The sequence below is a fragment of the Myripristis murdjan genome, chromosome 22, assembly GCF_902150065.1.
Source record: "Myripristis murdjan chromosome 22, fMyrMur1.1, whole genome shotgun sequence".
NCBI classification, from domain to species: Eukaryota; Metazoa; Chordata; class Actinopteri; order Holocentriformes; family Holocentridae; genus Myripristis; species Myripristis murdjan.
In genome coordinates, this window is record NC_044001.1 from 15,261,003 (window position 1) to 15,285,574 (window position 24,572).

General features: G+C 41.1%; 1 protein-coding gene across 1 annotated transcript; it reads left to right on the forward strand.

The window, feature by feature from the left end:
* Positions 1-384: 384 nt before the first annotated feature.
* Positions 385-7,976, forward strand: mtfr1l (mitochondrial fission regulator 1-like). Its single transcript, XM_030081947.1, has 8 exons — positions 385-541; positions 955-1,122; positions 1,898-2,005; positions 2,134-2,243; positions 2,545-2,756; positions 4,515-4,887; positions 5,270-5,431; positions 5,735-7,976. Exons 2-7 carry the CDS (start codon positions 1,108-1,110, stop codon positions 5,385-5,387), a joined length of 936 nt encoding a protein of 311 aa, XP_029937807.1. The 5' UTR covers positions 385-541; positions 955-1,107; the 3' UTR covers positions 5,388-5,431; positions 5,735-7,976.
* Positions 7,977-24,572: the final 16,596 nt, after the last annotated feature.

The following is a 24,572-nucleotide window of genomic DNA, read 5'->3' on the forward strand; positions in this document are numbered from 1 at the left end:
TCGAGAGTGACACCTCATGAGATCAGCAGGTTTAATTGCACTGACGGGCTGTGATTGAAACGGGGATGTAGTTAAACAAACCTGTGCGTTTTCACTTTGCAGAGCCGGAAACATGTGCGGAGGCGTTTAATAGTCCGCGACATTATAACACTACACACGGTGTAATTGTGTGAGTTTTTCCCTGAAAACGGAAATGAGAAATATTAATAATAATGAGCACCAATTTAGCCACCCGAACTCTAAAGACAAAATGGTGCGTAGCTCATGTCAGTGTACATCTAAACGAGCTGTAAAAAGCCCACCTGCACTACTCACCTCGGCCTACGAGAGGCGCTCTTACACCGCTTTTGAACTGCTGACGCTATTGGTCGGTGTGAAAGCGCGTGTTAGCCTGCAGCCAATCCGATCACAGACAGGGAGGAACAGGTTTCCGGCCTACAGAACGACAACAGAGCCCGAGTGGTGTGAAAGACGAAGAGGAGAACGTGTTTCTCCGAGTAAATTCAACAGCTGATATTTTGCCGAAAAAGCCTGATTTACCGTAAGTCGCGTGCAAACGGCATTAATTGCATTTTGTGAGGATTAGCGAGATGCACTGAGCAATCCGCTGATACTGCAGGGCTGAGGGTCAGTCGGAGGGCCGTCGGCGTTATCACTGATTGATGCTAGGAGAGCTAGCCTAGCTAACTGTTAGGCTAACCGCTTGTCTCTGTGTGATAGCTTCATGTGAGCAAAGCTATCTCCGTGGTCCATCACCGTAATCAAGCCAGCATGGCCGGGCTAAACTCCTTATTTATATTTTAATTGTAGCATTTACTAGTTAACCACTTTGACTAGGTTATCAGCCGGATTAACAAACATTTCCTGGCATCAGGCTTGTTGCAGTGCTAAGTGAAGATTGCAGAGTGTGAAAGTGACGCTGTGTGTTGTTTTCCTGCATGTGGCCCTTCACAGATGCTGTAACGTCAAGATTGACTTATCTTAATCCGAAGAGCTGGTAGTCAAGTCGACCTGGCATGGCCCTTGTTTACTGAATCCCTCCAACTTGAGCTACCAGCACCCAGCGTAGGTGTGCACCACCCCAACGTGTGAGACGGACCCTTCACCATGGAAACAGAGGCAGTAAGTCAGCTGTCTGTGTGTTACTGTCCTCACTCAACAAGCACACTGTGTACTGAGCACTAAAATGTATGTTTTTCTCCTAAATCAATACTATAGTTGGGTGCCGATTCAGTATGTATGGCGATTTTATGTTATGGTTTATCACGATTTTTGTTGTTGAATCATCCTCTAGTTTGTGGTTCCATAAAGCTGTGGTTATCCTAAAAGTCACAATAACTTTATACACTGAAAAATGATCTCCCTGCAATGAAATAGCTTCTATGGGGGCTGGCATCATCACATGTGGATTAAATTGGGCTCACTGAATGCACAAGAGTCTCGGCTTTCCAATCAGATCCAATTCATGCAACTCCAATACTGTTTAGGCCCCAGTGTGCAGAAATACACCATTTTAGAATAGGCAGAAGTAAAATATTTGTACTGCATGCCAAAAAGCTGTAATTTTCGCCCCAGTCTGCATGGTATTAACATAAGAAGTCTGCAAAGGGGAGACCTGGTAGCGCCTGTGGCCATGCCATATTTTCCCTTGCCAAAATTTGGAGCGACATTTAGTCCCCTTGCTGACATGCTTGGTCCCAATAATTTGGGTGCTCTGATTTCACATGCTATTAATATGTTTACTTTAAGTCGATTTAGTAATAAAAAAAAATTATATATAAAATATAAAAACAACAATTGTGATACTTAAATGAATCCGTTTTTCCCTACTCCTACTAATATGGGCGTGAGGCTCTTTTGGAGAGTAACATGAATTTTTATTTATTTATTTATTTAGGAAGTGATTCCTATCTGGCAGAACAAACCTCATGGATCGACCCGCAGTGTTGTGAGAAGAATAGGTTCCACTCTTCCACTCAAACCTCCGCAGAGGGCATGTTTCCAGGTAAACAGCATATTCCATATAAAGTCTTTCATGGTGATTTCTTTATTTAGTGGTTATATTTTCCTGTTGTATCCATGTCATTTTGGATTTCAATCATGACATGCGATCCTTCACCACTTGTGTATTAGGAACTGCCAGGCCTGCCTCCGCTTCGGCCTGTGGACGGCCCCTTGGTTCCCACCTTGGCAGACATAGCCTGGATTGCTGCAGATGAAGAAGAGACTTATGCCAGAGTGCGGTATGTATATAATCAAGTTATTTGGACAGTCAGTTGTGAAAATGCTCTTGCCAGTCTAAATCAGTGGAAGTTCACAGTGCTGGTATTTCCTCTTTGGCAGCTGGCAGCCAGACACTCCCTCTCTCTCCTCTTTGTTGTTTAACATGCTTAGTGTCAAGGGTAAAAAGGGGGAAAGAAATAACATGACATGTAATGTTGGTAAAGTCTTTGATTCAGTGATATACCATCATATCCTATGTCTTAAAGGCCCAGTGCTGATATTTAAATGCTATTAATCATGTGTTCACTCTTCTGTTTTCAGGAGTGACACACGCCCCCTGAGGCATGAGTGGCGGCCCACACCTCTCCTAGTGCTTCACAGGAACTCGTCTGTACCAAATTTCCGCCGTGAAGGCAAGAAGATGGAGGGTTTGAGGAAGCCTGGTATGACGGCGCTGAACCGCACCACCGCCCTGCAGGACGAGCTCAGCAGACTGCGTGCACAGATTGCCAAGATTGTGGCAGGCGAGTCTGGTAGGTAACCCAAGTGTCCTGTGTGCGCCTGTCTGCCGTTTAGCATAAATTTGAATTCTGCATCGGATAGTTATAATATACAAGGGACCTTGAAACCAGCAACAATGTGGAAATGCATTAAAATGACTCAGAACAGAGTTACATCATAGCCTATATTTATCTTCATAGAGTTACATTATAGCAGTGGAATTAATCTTCTAATATTTTGTTATTGCTAAGTAAACACAGTAGTTTGAAAGACTACTTTCTTGGAGAGTAAAGTGGTTCCAATTTCTAAGGTTAAACTTCCACATTTCATTAGGGAAGTGTTAGACATGCTATGCTAACTAGTAAGGAAAATGGCTACAGAGGTCTTTTGGGCAGACCACATGCATTATAGAAATTCTGCTTATTGCCATGTATGTCAGTGCATTGTCAGCTGCTGTTTTTAGCATATATTGACAGCACAGGAAGTATCTGAATAATGCATTAGAAATGAGAAGTAAATACTGGCTGCACATTATTACAAGTGATGGTGATACACCTGCAGTTTTTGTTTTCGTTGACATTTCCACATCCCCACCTACTCGCCTGTTTGCACAGTGTATGCGAAAAATGAGATCTGATTAGATTCTGGACAGAATGCAGTCATCAGGAATGCATCATGCCCTTATGCAAAGGGCAGGATGCAAGGACATGTGTGGTTTGATCCTAGTCTGAGTTGCATCTCTGAATACATATTGCATTTTAATGTAAGGTGTGAATGTGGCCTGTGTTGGACTCCCAGGGTGGTCCTGCTCGACTGTTGGTGAAGTACATAAACACACTTCCTCAGTCCTTCCATGACTGATGGTTTCGTTGCCAAGTCAGCTGCCCTGATTCCACTAAGGCTCTTTGGTACTAAGATGTCTTGGCATGAGTTTATAGGTCAGTGCCTAAAGATAATCTCTGCAGTGGGCCTAACACGTGAGACATTCTAACCCACATGTCAAAAGAAAGTGACAAGCATTTCCATGTATTTTATTCACCATCTATCTTGAAGCATGTTCTGATATGGTCTGAAAGAGGAACCCAACATATAAAATATCTAACTCTGGGTTTTGTCAGCTATCTAACCTATTAACTTCTGTGATTTCTGTGGCATGAAATGGTCTGTGAATAGAGGAAGACCCTCATATAGACAGATATATAATAGTGCTATGTCTAAGAGGACAATGCAGTTATGTTGCATTGTGAGGCAAACAGTTTGATTCTAAGAGATTTTGATAACTGACTTCCACTCTAATGCTAAATGTTTGTCCCATCACCAGATCAGATACTGTAAAGGAATAACTGTTAGATAATGGGCTTTTCTCAGTATGCTCAGTGATGACACTTGAGGTTGTAGTGACTGAGTGAGAGCTGCTGAAACAGCACTGCCATACCTACGTGCTTCAGATTCTTATCTCCTGTAAATGGCAGATTAAAAATAGAGATGGCATTTGGACTGAGTGCTTTGTGTTGGATGTTTTATTATGACCCTGAGCAAGGCCACAGGCCAAAACGTGTTGGTCTGCCAATAAAGTTCTTTATGCTTCAAGTGTTGGTGGAGGTTTGTTCTCTGTAGACTTTCTCGCATCTCCATGTACCTTGTTAGTAGGTGAAGTTGTGCCAGAAAGTTCTGCTCTGCTTTGTGCTGGATGCCCATTCTGTTTCTACAAAATACTGTCCCAATCCAACTTTGATGAACCATGATTACAAACTCAATAATTTGTAATCTGCCCTGCTTGTTTCTCTCAGGCTCCAACCCCCTGACTCCTGACTTGCTGTCCCCTGATGACACCAGCATGAGCTTCTCCATGGCTCCTTTTGAGACGGCGTCCTACCAGCCTGCCGCCACAGCGGCGGCTTCCTTTGTCATCAGCGACGTCACAGAGGAGGAAGAAGAGGAGGAGGAAGATGAGGAAGATGTGGTCTCGGTGGTGTCGGAGCTGGTCCCTGACCCTCTGCCACCTGTCTCCATGACGGCATCGGCAACCTTTGACCTGGACAGGCCCAGCATGGACTTCCGGGAGGCTGAAGAGGACACAGTGTCACTGTCCAAGTCCACCAGCTTTGCTGATGTCATGGACATCCTGAAGGACATGAACCGCATGAAGATGAACAAGGACAGGTGCGGCATATTGACAGCCCAAATGCCTCATAGCTCATAATTTTTTTTATTCTGTCATAGCTGTGGATCAATACATCAGCAGTCTGTTGGTATTGGCCAATATCATCTTTAGCAAGCAGTAATGTTATTGGTCCCATATCAGTTTTACTCAAGTCATTGTGGATGGGAGCACACAGGATATAGGTATCAGCCTAAAAAATCATTCCATCCTCATTCCATATGGCTAAGCTTTTTAACACAGTTGTACATGAAATTAAATAAACCATTTTGATGCTTTTGGTGTAAGATTGGCCTAAAATATGCAAAATACTTTTTTATTTAAAATTTTTTTTGGATCTTTATATCATTCAGTGACCGTTTTGTCTGCGTTGTGTCCTTGCAGGTACAACAGAGGCTGCACGTCTCTGAGAGAGGAGGACTCCGCCACCCTGATCTCAGAGGCTCTTAGGAAAAAGTTTACCCTGAAGGAAGAAGATATTGCCGCTGTGAAACGGAAGTAGCTTGACCTCTTGTTTCTCACCGCAACCCGATCCCGCTGCTCCATGTAAGTCATGACCGGACAGCAGTGTTGGTTGGGTGGTGTTTTTCCAGATCCCTCAACAAGGCATATAAAGTTGTTGTTTTTTTTTTTTTAATCTTTTTGGGAGTATTTTTAAAGATTTGAATATTATGAAAAGGTCTTTTTTTCTCCCCTGGCTTCTAAAATGAGGCAGTTGAGGAGAACAAGCTTGAAGTTAGTATTTCTAATGTATTCAGGGGCAAAAATGTCTTAGATTACTCATGGTTTCTTTGTATTTTTTTGTTTGGTTCTTTCTTTTGTTTGTTTCCTCTCTATGTTTGTTATTAGGCCTTTGCCTGTGGAATGTGTCCCCGTGGAAACCCAGCCTAGCTCCACCAACCCACGGCACTAGCTGTATACCAGTGTAAAAAAAAAAAACAAAAAAACAAAAACTCATTCCCAGACATTGAAAACCAAATTTGAACTTGACTCCTCTCTGCTGGTGCAACGGAAAAGGGAGCAGCCTCCTCTTGTTAACAAATCGATGTTTGGTTCACCATGGCACTGCATATTGCACTCAGAATCTCCCTGATTAAAGCTTCATGACACTCAGAGACACAGGATTACTTTGTGTTAATATTACTTTTGAATAATAACTCCAGAGACTGGTTGCACTGCTGTCCAGCGGCTTGCTCTGTGCGCAGGCTTTGTTCTTTACGGAGCATATTACGTGTCCTGCTATGCCAAGTCAAATGTCGTACCTGATTTTTCTTTTTTTTTTTTTCTTTTCCTCCCTGAAGAACTTTTTAAACTTTCAGTCAAAGACATGCAAATAAAACTTTGAAATATTTTATTTCCAGTCCTGTAAAAATTCCTTTAACATACTTGAAAACATTGTATGTGCAAATAAGAGAGAGATTTAGAGTGCACACAGTGACGTACTGTAGCTCATTACAGTGTGTATGGGAAAAATCACTTTAAAAATAACAGAGCTTTGTAGTTAATATTTACATTACAGTACTGAGTCTGCAACTGCTCTGTGCAGCACAGCATTGTATCTGTTGCTCTCTCCCTCCTGTTCAAAAACAGGACACCGGTACACATGTAGAACACAGCTCATGATATGCCTGTCTTCAGTTTGTGATGAACATATAACTTGGTTGGCACTGAACCACAGGACACACACATCCAGGCCAAACAGAGCGTGAGTATGTCGATAACACAAGTGAGAAGAGTGAATTGTATGATGCATAAAAGCATGGAGTTATTTTGAGTAGTGAAGTGAATATAATTGCTGTAAAGTGTTTGACTGAACTATGTATGCATCATTGTTTGCTGCTGTTTGTATATCTGTCAGAGGCACCACCAGAGACAAGCAGGTCTTCTTAAATACACATTGACTTCCCTACGGTGCAAAACACGTGGCTCTTGGAAACGGGCAGCCGGACACCAAGCGCACCGCGTTTCTCAGTTTCATGTGATGGAGGTGATTTCTGGACTGGACCTCAGTCTGCACACGCTGTCATGCAAAAGTATGGGTGCGATTGCTGTTGTTACTGATGAATTCTCCTGTCAGCGCCTTACCACAAACCTTTTGCCTGTTCCAATGCCTGGCACAAAGCAGGACCAACACGTTAGCCAGATAGCTTTAAAAAATAAAAATTTGGCTACAGTAATCAACATACATGACTCAACCATATGCCTAAAACCTAACCTTTCATTCATTTTTTTTAAAAAAAAAAACAGATTCAAATCACCAATCACTGGCAAACTGTCTAATCCTGCTTTGTGAAATAAATCCCCTGGTCTTATTTCCGTTTATTATTCTGATTATTATTACCATTAGTTCAAGTGCCATGATTGCTGTTATCAGCCCATCCTCTCATTGCTTTCCCTGTTATAATTTCACAAACATGCATCTAATGACTGTTATGAAACAATTACATGTCATTGCTGATTTTTTTTTTAATCAAAAATTACCCTTCTCACAAAAGAATTGCTGTTATTATCACGTAAAGATCCACCAGTGTCAGTTGTAGTCTAACTCCTGTTTGAATTATCGTGGTTATGCTTCCACAGGGAACCCTTTTAGTGTAGGTTTGCAGTGTGAAAGAGGTGTTCCTGCCAAGTTATCTATTTGGATTGAACAATGTGCCCATCTGTCTGTTTCTGTCTGCATTGGATTCACTGTTGTCTCGTTAGGATTGGCCCTCCAACTAGTCCTTTGTGTCATTCTCATTAATAAATTTCCTCCTTGTAGGTGGAGGTGAAATATAAAATAATATCTGGGCATTTCAAAAAGATGTTTATTGCTAAGTTGTAAATGTCAAGAGAGCAGGTAGACACACTTCATTGTCTATAGACTTGAAATGCTGAAACTTATACAAAGGGGACAAATACTGTTAAAGGATTTTTTCCCCCCAGTGAGAACTTATTAGCTTTGTTTTGCATTCTCTGGTTTCTGTCTCTTTTCTAGATTGAGCCGATGTAACCCTAGTACCTTTCTGAGGGGTTGAGCCCACCGCTACCTGTATGTTTCCTGCCACGTGTTTTGTCATGCTATGAACTGTAAATAAAGATGGGCTGATGTTTTGAAACTGTGTATGTTTCTAGGCTATGGGGACAGCTGATTTGAAGTGAGCACCAGTGAGCACGTTCCTTTTGCAGTGCCAAAAATGTCCACAGGGTGGCAATGCGGGAGCATAAAAGATTTTTTTTTTTTTTTGCAACATGAACTTGTGAGCAATAAGGCATGCTGTAGTTTTTGCACAAACTCTGAAATAAATCACAGGGAGTATAACTATTACACTTGTCATAAAATACACTATTTTCTACAGGAATTATATTGTCAGTGCATCTGATGCAGATGTATGAGAACAGGGTATGAGGCTGCCCTCTGCTTTTTCAAGGCCCCCTCCAGTGACTTCATGACCTCAGAACTCTCCCTGAAATCTCTGAGTGGGATGTATTGTGGGATTATTCCGCCAATCGCAGTGAGTCTCACATGTGCAGCAGGTTAAGCAGGAGCCTGGGTTGTTCATGAGGATATGTCGGTAATTCGACATATCCTCCCATTTTGCCAGGTATACCATGTGTTTGAAATCGCTGGAGGGGGTGCTGGTACACCTGTTGAACAGGTGAGACTCATTTTGACTAAGACTGCCATTTGTGGAGGTAATCATGTGTCACTGAACTGTTCCAGGAGGACCTCTGAAAATGAAGTCTTCAAATCACTGGGAGAGAGCTTTAAAGGTGCACTGCGCACAGTTGTTGGTTTAAGTGAGGGCCATTTATACTCAACTGATAAAAATTTAGCTAAAGTATGTAATCTCACAATGTCACCTCACGCTGAGAATAAAGACTCCCATCAGCCATGCTTAATCCATGTTTTTTTGTCAGTTGAGTCCAAAGAGTCCTCACTTCAAGTCACCCCCTGCAGTTGTGTGTAGTGCACCTTTAATATTCCACAATCATGTATTGCATCACAGATTTCTGAGTACGTACTCTAAAATGTAATTTGTAATGTATTTCACAACATTACTCAAAGCCAGCAGCTTAATCTAAATACTTTAGCTCACTTTCAGAATACCAGGTTTTTCAGAAATGTTTCAGAATTTGTTTTACATGCATTTCCAGATCACCTGCAGTTTACTGTCTCTAGATGTCATTAAAACATAACCTAAAGACCTAACCGTAGAGAGACTGATCCAGGGTTATTGCCATGACACAGTGTGATTTTAACTTAGCTAGTTAGCCAGTGAGTCTACTTTCATATAGTAAGCACTATCCCAGTAAAAGACGACTCACTGCGAGAGTCACTGTTGTGTTTCAGCCATTTAAAAAAAATAAAAATAAAATGGTCATGGCATTTCCAAGTTGTAAAAGCATTTTGTTCCATCGTCTTCATGCACGTGTTTACTGCAGTTCTGGGAGCAACCAGGAACGCAGATGTGGAGGGACAGTTCCAGCACAGACGGCTGTTCCACAGGATTAAACACTGAAGAAACTATGAAATAAATAAGTCATAAAATTCAAAGTAATCCTCACAGTAATCCCATGAACTATAATATGATTACCCTATTTTAAACTGTAATGGATTACAGTAACTCATATTTTGTATTTTAAATCCATAATCCCTTTACATTGTTCCATAACTATGTTCACATTTGACCATTAAACCCAAGCCATCATAGAGGGCCAGTCATAACCTGATCAGTTTGAGCAGTACTGCCGTCTTTGAACAAAATAACACCTATGAGCCAGGACAAGCAGAGCCTCTCCATCGCACCCCTGGGAACCTGCGCTAGCAGGCCTGTAATTTCGAGGATTATTGTTAACCCACATTTCTTTCCCATTTCCGTCTATTCTTTATCTCAAACACCCAAGATGATCTGGCCCCTCAGTGAGTCAGAGCCTAATTTCTGTGTGAGTCCTTGGCCTACTTTGTCCCTTTTCACCTCCACTATGGACTCTCTACCTATTTTAGATGCAGGGAGACGTCTGTGGAGAGTTCAATTAATAGGGCTCAGTGTCACAATGGGGCTCTGTTGAAACTATAAATATAGACTGTTAGTTTAAAGTGACATTGACACATTTTCATCATTAGGTGACACATATTGAGGGCTTAAAGCAGGTTAATACACTTTTGACAGTTAAAAAACAAGTAATGGCTTTAAGGCTCCAGGAGGAGTCGGTAGGCCTGTTCACCTACAGGTAGTTATACGAAAAATACATTTATTTCATAGCAAGGCCTGACCTTTGCTTTACTACAAATCTGGGTAACATCGAGTGCAAAGCCTGTATCCTGATAAAGCGGTGAGATTTGCCTCATTAGCAGTGTCCCTATCCTTTGTCATCTTCAAAACCACCACATGGGCCAGTGGTTCAGGCCAGGTTCCCGACCTGAACAGCAGTGAAGCAACAAGCTCGCCAACAGGTAAAATATCCGTCATAGTGACTGGGCAGCATGGCTCTTCCATCTCCCTTGGCCTCAGAGCTTTTCATCACTGTCTCCTTCGGCTGCTGGGAGCTCTTTCTAAGTAGTCCCATTATTGAAAACGGAAACCTCTCCCCAGTGTCCTAGAAGTTTTCCCTTGTGGCCCTCTTTTATTTTTTATATGTTTCTCCCTTGAAGAATGTCATTGTAGACATTGCTGTTATGTTGTCGGTCTTAAATGTTTCCTTTCATGGAGCAAGAACTCCCTTGCGCTGTATAAACGATGAAGTTTCACTTTGGGAAAGAACACTGTTGTGGCTTTGGCTTTGATTAATATATCTGACAACACGTCAAGCACTGAGGCATTGCACCACAGCCGGGAGGGTGATTCTGATCTGCAGCTGAGCTGAAGTGAAACAAGGGGGGAGAGAGATTGCACCAGCACATATCATTCTCATAAAACTGCAGAGCAGGTGTTGCAGGAAATGTGTCACAGTGGGTGTCACAGGGAGAGCAGGCAAGCGGACCCAAATGCAGACCAGGGAGGCAAATTTGAGATGTGAAGTCTGTCCTGAAGTACTAGGCAGTCACACAGGTAATCACAAGATAACGTTTTTATGCACAAAATGTTCAGTTTTTTGCTCTTATTCCGAAAAAGACAACATCCCTACTAAGCTGTTTACACGGCTAATTAAGATGAATATTCCACTAATATTTCCATTTACATGCAGCCATGCATAATCTGACTTGTTTGACCGTGCGAACACAGCCTTCCTCTGTCATTCATACAAATACCTTATTGAAATGGTTGGTGCTGCAATGTTGTGCATATCTAAAAACCTGCTGATGTCCAGGTCTTTCCTAATGTTTAAAAGTCGGCGTTGTTCTCTTTTCTTTTGTGAAGGCACCTCTACACCAGCCTTGTTGCAAACTGCTGGCTAATTGGTTTGTTTACAACACACAGCTGACTGTAAAACACCAAGAGGCCGTGTGTCACAAACTGCAGTAAAAACCCCAACTGTGACGTATAGTTTGAATACGCTGTACACATGACAAGAGAATGCTCCTAAAACCCAAATAATACTGGCATATCCTACACGTCTTAATCAGAAAATACTACATTCAGAAAAATGTCTAATTCGGAATATACAAATGGATATACTGTTTGCATTACCTGTATACAATTCGGAAACTTAGTGTGCATGTAAATGTACTGACTGACAGACTGAACTCATCAGGGAGTAAAGGACAGGTGGGTGGAGAGGGGAACAGGAAAGGAGCTGATTGGCTGGGAGAGGGCAAATGAACAGGAAACACAAGGGCAGGGCTAACGAGAAAACACAGGGCAGGTCTGGCTTACAGGAACACAGGAGGGGAACACAGAGGAATACCACAAACAGGAAAACAAAATCAAGCTCAGAGAAGACAAGATTGCAACAGTAGGTATTACTCATTGCCAGATTTACACCTCTCTGGAACTGACGGGAAATGTCAGTGCGATGCATCCCAGTGCCTTCATTCATGGTTCAGGTAATACTGTGCCATTTGCGTTCCCAATTCAAAAGAAAGGAAAGGAGGACGGAGCACCACCGCAGATGGCAGGTGTGACATCAAGCGAAGCAAAGGAATCTCTGGACTTACACGCTCACTGTGGCAGCATCATGTCATGTTTTGGTTTGTATTTTTGAGGTGATTCAGCAGGGCAGTGGACATACTGCAGTTAAAGTGCATTCACTCTTATTTTGTTGTAGTTTTGAGGCTTAGAGCCAGGCCCGGAGCAATGTGCAAAACCTTAAACAGCACATGCTGAAACTGCAGATTTTGTCAGCAAACAAAGAAGACAATAGAAAACATCACTTCTGACCCTGAGTGTGATTACCAGTCTGGCTATTACTACATTATCTCCAGTGTGGTGATGATACCACCTTTTTCTCCATGGTTATGACATAGTTGTCTAGATTGAAAGGCCTGGCAATTTGGAAATACCACAGACTGAGTGCACTGAGAATTATAATGAGCATGGCAGCTCCCAAATGCAAACCCCTACCCACAGCCACACATGAGGCGTGGGGGGCAACGACCCGAGAGAAAGCACAGAGGGGAGATCAGTGGTATTCATACAGTGTGCCGTTTACTGGGCCAAACTCATTTCGATAGAAGCACAGGTATGATTTGGAGGCAAAACCACTGAGAGAACAACACAGGTAGTAAATGTGTGGTAAGACTGTGTGTTAGTGATGTTTAGTGTGAAAAGATGCTGGTTCGACTCCAGATCAGCCACTGTTTAAAAATAATTTTCTTTGTGTCTTAGGTTCACCCTGTTCCTGAATAACAAAAGATTCCCCATGACATGAAAACGTAACAGGTTTTTGTATGTGTGTGTGTGTGTGTGTGTTGGCTAAGGGTGTCATCTCCTCTGTTGTATCGTAGCAACAACCAACTCAATTGCTGCTGAAACTAAGTGGATGACAAGGGTCTGGGGTCCAAACCGGCACTGCATCTGCTGCCTTCCCCTCAGCCCTCCCCCACTCTCACCCACACACACATCCGCCCACGTCACAGAGGCACAGAACTAACACTTATGACTCAACAGGAGAAGCTCGACAGAGCTGCTTTATTGAACTCATTCAATTGTTTCTATTTTTGGAGCTCTGTAGTGTTCTGGCTTTATTAGTGTGTTTGCCCTCTAAACGTAATTGTTTTGTGATGCAAAGTAAATTGTGTCCATAAGTGGAGCTGTTGGTAGCGTTTGCTTGGTAAATTAGTTGTGTTCCCTCTCACTGCAGGGAAATGCACTATGTTATGCCAACCTGTCACTGCCTTTTTGCTGTCCTTAAGCTCAACATGTTCATTGTGTAGCTGACTAAAACACAGAGGTGGAAAGAGTATTACAAATTGGTTCAAGCAGAAGTACTTTGCTGATATTGTATTTTAGGAGGAGTAAATGTACTGCTGTAAAAATCTACTGAGGTAAAGGTAAAAAGCAGCTCCTTTAAAATGTACATGTAGTAAAAGTGACTGAGTTACTTCTTCAAAACAGTAACTGTGTCAGGTGTGATATTTTGAAGCTCAAAGTTAGATTGTTTTAAAGGTGCGTTGTGTAAAAAAGCTTGAGGTGAGGACTCTGTAGACTCAACTGACTAATGCGGCATAAGCACATAATGATGGTTGTATCTTTTGTTGTATGTTTATAATGTTTATATTGCTCTTTGGTACTTATTATCTGTATATACTGTTTATAGTGTAAATTATGCTTCATATCTTGCTATCCACTTTGCTGCTGTAATACGTGAAATTTCCCCACTGTGGGACTAATAAAGGAATATCTTATCTTATCTTATCTACATGGTTCTCATCGTAAGGCTAACTCACTGAAATTATTCCTCTTCTTTCCACACTTATTCCACAATTTTGCCAGTTGGGCCTAGGTGGTCCTCACTTCCATCGTGCACCTTCTATTGGAAGTTTGGAAATGACAAAAAGTAGAAAAAACAAAGTCAAACCAGATTCCTCATCTCATCTTTGCTGACTGAGCTTTTATTGTGAAAGGTTCCACCATCTTTCACTGATTATTTGTTCTCTGTCATGGATGTGATTGAAAATGTTGTGAAGTACAACACTCAAGCAAATACTCAAAAAAGCACAAGTACACACAAAAAACTACTCAGTTACAGGAAAATGCTTACATGGAACGAGTTTCTTCCACCTCTGCTAAAATACCTGTAATTTTATCAGACATCACACATCAGAGTGAACCAGCTGAATGTTGGTTTAAATGTTTTGATGTTGAGCTCAACCCCTGTTCAGCCCCTTTTCTAAAACCACAGTGACGTCACACATCCGCCCTGCTGAATGGACAGATTTAAAGACGGAAAAGGGACCGACAGGATGGGGAGGGGGGTTGGTGACGAGGCTGCTGCTGGTGGGATCTGTATCAGGACAGCACCCAGATTTTTGTGGTCTGCTCAAATCCATCATCTTGAACAGCTAATTGGAGCATGTCATCATCATGGCCTTGTTTTAGCCTGACAGCTTCCTGTGAGTGATGAGTAGCGCTGATCAGCTACCTTTGTCGTAGCACATATTTGCATTTTCCTACCAGAAAAAGAGTTAACTTATTTCACTCTAACCCACCACCAGACTCTGGATGCCATTTCAGTGCTAAGGGCATGTTTGTTTAGTCAAGGGAACAAATGTAATCCCAGGGTTAGGACTGTTTTGGGAAACTCTGCCCCTTTTTCTATGTGGGGGTGAAACAGAAACGACAGAGGTAGTGTGTGCTTTTTGCTCCTCTCGATCCCCCTCCTTTCCTCTCCCTCCTCGGCTCGGAGTCACGTTCTGATTAGAAATTGATAAGAGCTGGTTTGTGTGTCACAGATGGTCTCCTAGTAAGATGGCGTATGTGACAGACACCAAGCACCCATAACTGATGCAGTGTTTCTGTAGCAAAAAGCACAAAAGGCCAGAATGCTCCCCAAGCATGTACATTTATGATGACAAACTGCACTGCACATGCATAATTATTTAATTTCACATCAGATTTTCAAAGAAATCCACTGTGTGTGTTTGCCTCATTGCCACAACTGATGCTCATACTCAGAAACAGCTGATTAAACCTAAGCTGTTAATATTGCAAGAGAACAAGAGCTTCCCCGAAATGGTGCATGAATTGGAAATTAAGTAAATGAAGAAACAATTACAGAGGCCTGTGCCAGTAAATTATGGTTATTTGTGCTGTACAGGAGCATGGCTGATGATTTTCTCTCATAAGCACGCTCTCACTACAGTTTACTCAGTCATCTCTACTCAGCCCAATTTAGCCCCTGTATGAATAACAACCACTGGGGCGGTGAGCAATCAGCAATATTTCTGACACCCCAACACAAATAAGTCATTTTACAGTCAGAGGTGAATCATGCATTTGGTGACATCACATATTGTGTGTTTCCTTTTGAGCCATCATCTCCACGCTCATTATCTCAAAGTGGGAGTGCGAGCTAGACTGACCTTTTGACCGAGCAGATAAATGTGGAGGTGTCATGTTGTTGACTAAATAGTCACAACGAGAGATGAAACAAACAAACGACCCAAAATAGATGGAGCGAGACACAAGCAATACCATGCAGTGCCTGGGAATGACACTTTAAAAATGGGGTTTCATGGGTCCTGTTTGAACTTGTTGTCAACAATCATGATCATCTCTCTCTCTCACTCCCATTCATGTTAAAAAAAAATGTGAAGAGCTGCTCCATAAATATTACGGCACATCTGTAATTCCATCTTGTGATCACATTAGTTGCATGGACGTTGGATAAAAATATTGTTCTACTTTATTAGAGAAAGCTAAATTCTGCCTTAAATCTGTTCTGGGTTCAAAGATAAATAATGTTTTGGTTTGCTCACTGTGCTATAGAGGCCCTCCCCTTTCGCTGTCCCCAGTGGCAACTTATTTAAAAAAAATATGTACAGTAGTCATGTTTTGTTTTTTCATCCTGTTTGAATTGTGCCACATTTGGTATTAATGTACAAATATAACATAATAAAAGTCTATAATTCTTGTTATGTACATGCCAACCAAATATCCACGATGGACTGACCCACGCCTTGTAACTTTCAGGTTTCACAGAGCAGTGTTTCACATTTTTTGAACATGAGTGAGCGTGAATTGGGGAAAATCAGCTTTTATGTACTGCTAAACCACATCCTATACATGCTTATGTGACTGATCTTTGTAAAGGACAGATACGATTACAACTGTTGACATAAAGTCAAAATAGGACCAGTATGGGTCTTTTATATGATGCACTTGGGAGGATATAGATATCACCCACTGTGGTGTTCTTTTTTATGGGAATGCATTTATTTCAGCACTGCAGTACTCATAAATAAAGAATATTCTTCAAGGTATTGCATTTTTCCCCAGACTAAATACATATGAATAAAGGAGGAAAAGGGGAGAGAGCACTAGGTAACCCCCTGTTACCACAACAACTAACACATGGCTAACCATGATTAATGAGAAATACGTTGCTTGGCCCAACCTAGCTACAGCATAAATATGACAATCTCACTTCAAGCTGTCTTTGAGTATAAAAAAACAGACAGAATAACAATCTCACATAAGGTGTGAAGTGTATTTATCGATGTTCAACTGAAATAGTGTATTTCAGAGTCAGACTACAGCCTACAGTTCATTCAGCTGGACATAAACTAAGAAGCAAGTCAAAGAATTAAAATTTCCTATCGAACAAGAAAGTGACTAGTTTTGAGTGACAGAATTTAATGTTTCATTGAAAAGTTAGCCGGCTACACTGTGTAAAAAAAATCTTTTCAAAAACCATGAAGGTCAAATGTAACTGTCATGTGTAGATGAGAATATTATTCCCCCATGGCGCGACAGCAGCATATCGACACCTCAGTGCTGGTCTGGAGACAGAAACTGAACATCGTGTATTTGCTCATTAAATCTCAGGTGGAAGTCATGAGACCGTGGCTTCCCTGCTGTTTGGTTTAAAGGACAATTTCAGTCACAGGTCGACCTACAGCCACAGGAAGGGGATGGAGAGAGAGTCTCTACGGTTTTAGCATGCTGACTAGTGCCCACAAGTAATTTACATTACCTGTGATCTTTTTTTTTTTTTATATGAATGCTGTGTCTAATTAGATGTTTCTTCAGTTTTTGTCTGTGTAAATTAAAAACATTTCAGTGACAAAACTAGCCCATCTCCACTAACTATTTTCGCCATAATCTGATTTTGTTTATGTTGTTCATTTCACAAAACAGAGACTGGGCTGTGGGTTCAAGCCAGGCGTGTGCAAAAATACAGGTGACTGGATCAGCCATCAGTCTATCATTAGCTAATTCGTCCAATCAGACAAAAGAACCATATTATGTCTAATGAGAGCCAAAGCCAAACAAACAGCAGCAACTGTGACAGGTGAGGTAAACAAGCATATTGGTTTGCATATTTAAACAATTGTTGTTGTTTTTTATTGGTAAGGAAAATCCACCTTGATGTCCCTTTGGTTCTGTTTTCCATTTCAGTGTCTCTGGAGCGTCGCGCTGACATCATCACCTAAACCACCTCAGAGGACACTGATTGGTCCAGCTGTTTTGCAGCTACCCATGATGCTTTGGTTGGCATGCAGCCAGCTGGTTTGGCAGGTCACACTGAAGTACAATACCTCAATGTTGAAGCAATAAATATTTTTGGCAAAAAAAAAAAAAAAATGAGGCAACATATTTACTGTGATGGTTTATCTAACTGGGACATTTTTTCAGGTCTGTGGAGGATGTTTTTCATACCAGACAAAATGAATGTCAGCAAAGGCACTCTGCAGAAGCTAGGAAAACAAAGTTTGACAGCTAAAATTACAAGAACGAGTGTGGACACCACTAGGAATTACAGCATGTAAAAGACAGACATAACAATTAGTGTAAACTAGACTGGCATTGTCCATTTGAAGTCCAATCTTTGAGGGAGATCAGCAACAGCCAGCAGCCAGGGGCCTTGTGTTATTTCACTCCTGCTTTGTGTCTCTGCAAAACATCTCACTAAAAAGTCTAGCGATGTTTCCAGTGTCAGCTGCTGTTACTGTGCGAGGATGGGCAAGAGTTGTACGACAAATTCAAAAATAATTGCAATTTGGCTCCAGTGAACTTAGTGACCTCTCACTCAGTTCTGCAGTGTGAATGCAAGACCTGATTTAAATTAAACTAAACTAGGTCCTAACAACATGTTGAGCAAGAGCTGATTTTGAAAAACACATTGTGATCACAATTAAATGCCATAGCTACATGCACACATCTTCATTCATTTGTTTGTTTGTTTATTGTTAATGTAAGCAAACAGCTGTCAAAAAGCAAACGCTCGACAAGAATGTAGGCATTTTTGGTATTATAATGGCCAAGGGAGGGTAGACCTAAGAGGAAAATATGAAAAAATATGTCACTTTTCAACTTTAGCACTCTCTCATAGGAGGTTGTTGTGGTTTTGTGATTTGTATGCATTGTTTTTATTACACACATACAAGATCTGCACATCTCTCTCTCTCTTTTTTTTTTTTTTTTTTTTTTGGATAAAGTAGGTTACTACTTAATGCTCCTCTAGCTATTTATCATTTCAAAATGGCCATTTCATCTCTGCATATCATGTCTCTATGCAGATTAAAAGGAGCTGACAAAACAATGCATGTTTGCAGCAGTTGGTCAATTATGCATTAAATCATTGTTTCACTGCAACAAAACACAACAAACTTGTAACTGTGAACTTTACAGCAGGGCCCTTTTGAAGCAGCTTCCCTCCAAAGCTACACCTTTGCGTGCTGACCCTCTATACCATGAGTCGCTCCTCCTCTGTGAGAGATGCGATGCTCTCAGTGTGGCAGAGGATCAGCTGCTGTTCTGTGCTGTTTTTAGCCTCTGCTGTCTCATTAGCCCTGGCTGCTGCACACAGAGATTTAGAAATGACCAGCTGGAGACCAGTTACATGGTCTTGGGGGGTCAGCCGTGCGTCACTGGATCAAATGTCGTGATGGAAAGACGGAAAGCCCCAACCTGAACAGTGCACTGACTTGAATCAACATGCAGCGGGGGGAAACAGGCATTGTGGGCAGAGGTGCCGGTTAGCAGTCTGAATCAAATCTGAAAACCTGCACTAGTGAGTGTAAATGTGATGTCATGAAAAGCACTGAGGACATGCACGCACATCGGTGGTTATGATCACAGTTACATATCGCTTACTAACAAAAGTGGAAAACAGATGCAATACAGTGAGGCCAGCGCAGCTATTGTGAGAGTATAAAAACAATGTAAACGGCATGATGAAAAAGTGCAGTTGTCTTGGAAACGAATGCATGCAAATGTCTGTCGGGAGAGATGAGTAATATGTTTTTTTCAACCATAATTTGTCATTGTAAAGGCATCAGACATTAACTGTTCATACAGCTCATTTAGAAAGTGATGTTTCTCTGAAATCTCTCTCTCTCTCTCTCTCTCTCACTCACTTTCTCTCTGACACACACATGCACGCTCATACATGCGCACACACACACACACACAAACATACACGCTCACATATAGTGATATCTCTCATTAATTTGCCACCTACCCTGCAGAGACCATTCCTAGGATCTCTCATAATAAGCTGGCCTAATTAGCCTTGGTTATTAGGGAATCCATTTACCCACTGCTCTGACACACTGGGAAGAATGTATATACTATGTGTATGTGTGTGTGTGTGTGTGTGTGTGTACATGTTATTATGCTCGGTCAGTAATTGTTAATATTTTCAGTTTCAGTTTCAGCTAAAGACACTGAGAATAAATTAATGAGGTGTATGAATGGCAAACATTAAAGGAGTATTTCGCCCATTAAATATAATTTGATATATGCCTCCATTCAGTTGTGATCAACCTATTAAATTTGTATAATTTAAAAAGAGAGCGTGTGCATGAGTTAATTGATTTTGTGAGCAATTTTGATTGTTGCCTCGGTGCAGGTTTTTTTTTTCTTAATATTTTGCCACAATTACATGCTGTTCCCTTTGAAATCGATCAACGCACAGTCTTCTGCCGAAAAGCCATTCAGTGCCTTATGATCCATTTATATTATACCACTGGAGTGTTCAAATAAGAAGGTATTCGTGGAACTGAAGTTCAAATAAAAACTGATTTCATAATACTCTTTCATCTAAACCTCAGAAATTCACATCCCTGTCAATTATCCTCTCTGTGCTTGGAAAAAAAATACTTGTAGTGATTCTACAGGACCGTAATGATGATTAAGATGGATGGATCCTCCTTAATGATAGAAATAGCTATACATTAACACTATGGCCCCATACCTCCATCATCTATGTAGCACAATCACAGGCAGGATTCTTTGGCCAGCCATTAGGAATCTGTATCTGTACTGTACATGTTTTTGTGTTTGTCTTATTTTGTTGTTTGTTTTGTGCATGTCACGGTATGCCACGATTCTTGTTTGGGAAATATGTCTTGTGATTCATGTGCTGTTACATGTTGATACCAAAAAACAGAATTTATCCTCTCAGAGAGAACATGCGCTAACAACGTGTGTGCGTAAGCAGGATCTACACCCTAAGAATAGATGGCTGACATGTTCGATCTGTCAGAGGAGCCGAGAACCAACCAGAAAGAGAAAAATACAGAGTTTGGCACATGCAAGTGTGACAAAGTTTCATAGGTGTGAGAAGGAATTTCATAACATCCTGGTACTCGACATAAAATGAGCAGAAACGCTGGAGTTGATGGAGGTGATCTATGCACTCTTTTGTTGGAAAAGTAACATTTTTCAAGACCCAGGCTTTCACCTTTTTACATGCAAATGACACTCCAGTGCTCTCATTACACATGAGAAGGTCTTGTTATGATCATTTTGTGACATATTTATGCTGCAACAACAACTCATACTTGAGTCTTATGATGTTATTGTGTAGGATTTGGCCTCATAGTTGTAGAATTACAGTTCATATTCACACAAACTGAACCATTTATCATCACTTACTGCCACAAATTGCATAATTCTGGTGTTGTTACATGGAAAACTGACTGCATCATACACCATATGTAAGAGTAAAATTGCCACAAAATACACAGTTTTAGAGGGGCAACCACAATTGACTCCTATGAGTGAATTGGGTCTTCACATGCAACCAAAGCTGAAGATCTTTCCAGTTTTCCCAGGATCAAACTCAGCGGCACCGAGAGATGCCTTTTTTTAAACACAGCACTTTCATGTGTGAAGTCATTAAATATGCACCGAGGTACTGGAGCTGTACATACCATTCACAACTCTGTGGCAGCGACCTGCAAACAGCAGAGTGAAGCACAATTACCCCAGAACATAATTCCCACATGCTGCAGCACGTCCCAAAATAAATGCCCCCATCAACAAGGCTGTCACACATTTGAAGAACCGAGTGTGATACTGTTAATGGTATGACTTACAGCAACTTTTTGCTCATTGTTGCATGTGTGTGCAGTACATGAAATGTTTTTTTTTTTTTTTTTTTTTTTTTTTTTTTTTACCATTACTGCATCATTTTTATTTATTTATTTATTTTTTTTGATTATTAGCTTCAGTTTCTGCATAAATATTTAAAAAATCCCAGCAGGAAATCCAGTTTACAGTCCACATGGCATTTTGACAGTAAAAGGATGAGATTATAGGCCTACATATCTAAAATGCTCTTTATGTATGGCATTTTGTGGCATACAGACCACATATTTGGAATATCATGTGGGAACCCAAATCCTGACCGCCTAATTTGCTGCTATTTACACGCTGAATGGCCGTAATCCCTGAGAGAGTGAACGGGTGTCCGATGAATGAATGAGAAAGAGTGGGATTGGCTGAGTAAGGATTACGAGGAGGCTCCCCCCAGGCCCGTGCTCTAGCAGAGATAACTGTAAGGCAGGCACACACAAAAACACACAGCATGGTGAGGCTTTGAATCGGGCTGGAAGGGAGGATTCCCAAACGTGGCTCTGGCCTCCTCACTGTTTGATGATGTATTGTTTATGCATGAAGATCCTGCCCTCAGCTCAGATTAGTGTGTGTGCATGTGTGTGTGTGTGCGCATGTGTGTCCACATGGGGGAATCAACTGTAATATTTATGAGTTCATCTCCAAAGACACACAATTACATCACTCCCGTTTTCACACAAAACATACACAAGCTCGTTCCTCCATCTCCACTCGTCTTCTTCAGCGTGAGGAATGCCTCGATGGCAAAGGCTATCGTCTCTTCTCTTTGAACGTTTCCAGGAAATGAAACCAGATCCATAATAACCAAACTTGGAAAAAAAAAATGTTTATGGAAAATTTGACCGCAAGACTTCAAATTTAGGGGGGGAATGTACTTTCTGACTTAATCTGGTAAACACATCAAATTTTGTTTTCAGGAGAGATGACTGGCTCTCTCATCTGCTGACAGGTCAACAAACAGAGAAACCTCCATGTCAGAGCAAACGGAGGTCACCCCGGTCCCTGTCACCGTCTTATGGCACATTTTACATGCATGTGTAAGTTATAGCAGAGGGCGCTGATGCCTTGTTTCACCTCGCTGTCTTGTTTTAACGCTGAAATATATAAGCAGCAGGGGTAATTCTAATTTGTCATCCGTTAAGGTTAAGATCAAAAGAGGAGTATTTAGAATTCGTTGTCTTTTAAGGTCAAGGTTAAAAGAAAGCAGACTCTTTCTCTTTTGAAAACTGGATGCACCGTCACTTACAGGCTGCATGCCCAGAATGGGAAGGGAGAGAGGAAGCAAGGGAGGGAAGAAAGAAAGAAAGAAAGACAGAAAGAAAGAAAGACAGAAAGAAAGAAAGAAAGAAAGAAAGAAAGAAAGAAAGAGAGAGAGAGAGAGAGAGAGAGAAACAGTGACTACAATGCATTAAATTACACAACTGGGCTCTTAGCAATGTGGCCTTGGTGAAACCTTTCATTTGACATAATTAACCCCTACGTCTCCAATCCTCTCTCCTGTCCTCCTCTATTTTTCTCCATCCCTCCATCTTCCCTTCTCATCTTTTCCCAGCCTCCTTCCACTCGCTCGGTCCCTCATACAGACCAGCAGCTGAGAGGGGAAATTATAATGTTTTCTCTGTCTCTGTGTCTCCTCTCTCTCACACGCACATGCACACACACATGCTCTCTCACTCTCTCTGCTTCCTGCCGAGCGAGACGGGCCTTGCATTTGTCTTTTTTTTCCCACAACAAGAACACACACACACACAACACACACCCCACATGGGCACATATTAATGAATGCAGCATTGACTCACACTCTGCCTGCCTCATTCTCTGACTAACTTGAGTGATTTTCTTGTGTGGACTGGAGGATGTGGGTTGTCATGTGACAGCATTGCTGCCATTGATCAAGTGATTGGATGTGATGAGGAAGAACCTTTTATTCTATTTTAGAGCTGGGGTGATATGGACAGAATCAAGTATCACAAAATCTTAGCATCGATACTGAGACAATATTACAGGGATGACTATTGTGCTTTAATGACATATTTACACACAAGAGATTTTTGATCAATTACAACAGTCTCATATGGTCAGAAAATCGCATCTCTTCACTGTAATGTAGCCTTTAAAACTAGGAAATACAACACTTATGCCATTTCTCACCACGATAATCAGAATCCCAAACGATATATAGTCTTAAATCATGATATCGATATAATATTGATATACTACCATTGCTATTCTTATTGAACTTAGACAACTTAGTAATACCATTAAAAAGTATAAGACAGACACTTAAAACTGCTGAATAGTGATCAGCTTTGCAGATCAACATGTCAATTATTTTAATTTTCATTGTTTACAGCTAAGATGCCAGTATAATGTCCATTCTGGTTATAATTAAACAGCTTACAGGCACCACATGACATGTAGGACAGTACCAAAGAGCACCCTGCTTAATTTAAACAATGCTGTCATTTTAATTGCATATATTATTGTAGGATGAAGTAGAAAAATAACTATCATCATGAAAATTAAAACGTCATTCTGTCTGTTTTAGTTTCTTTGGAGATAACCCTGTAAATCCTGGCAGCAGCGGATGAATAATACCAGATTTACACCACTGACACTGAACAAATGCAGTGCAATTTCACAACAACCTGTGCTTAAACTCAAGTGCTGATTTACCGGGATACAAGCCGTCAGCCCATCATATATCTGTGACGCACGCTTCTTGCACTGTGCGGTGCTTTCTCTGATATACGGCTCAGTTTTACTGGATGCTGTTTCATGAGTTTGCTGAGTACAAAGGAAGACTTTCAACATATTTCATGCAGAGTTTAAAAACTGTATCACCTACACTGTGATGAAAATGTCTAAACAAGCCATTTAGTCTCATATTCAGCCTTCAAGTCTTGTTTTTCTTTACAACTCTTCTTAAAAAGATAATCCAACTCATTTCCAACACTAATTAACTCGTTTCCATTTTTTTTTTTTTCAACCAAGGGTCAGTTTTTGGTGCTAGTGGGCTGATTTGCATTATTCTGCCTTATTACAACAGATTTATACTTGTTCCCCCCAAAAAAATCCCTGAAACAAGGGAAACTGTACTTGTAACAAATGGGATTATCTCATCCCACTAGCATATTTCCTCACTTGTTTTAAGAAAATCAAGATTATGAGAACAAATATGAAGCTAAATGATCTATTAAGATGGATTTTTTTTGTTGTTTGTTTTTGCAATGTACTCT

Excerpts from the sequence above, each read along its gene's own strand:
- mtfr1l (XM_030081947.1), top strand. Across the intron at positions 2,244-2,544 it reads GAGACTTATGCCAGAGTGCG|GAGTGACACACGCCCCCTGA; the intron begins GTATGTATATAA and ends TTCTGTTTTCAG. Across the intron at positions 2,757-4,514 it reads GATTGTGGCAGGCGAGTCTG|GCTCCAACCCCCTGACTCCT; the intron begins GTAGGTAACCCA and ends TGTTTCTCTCAG.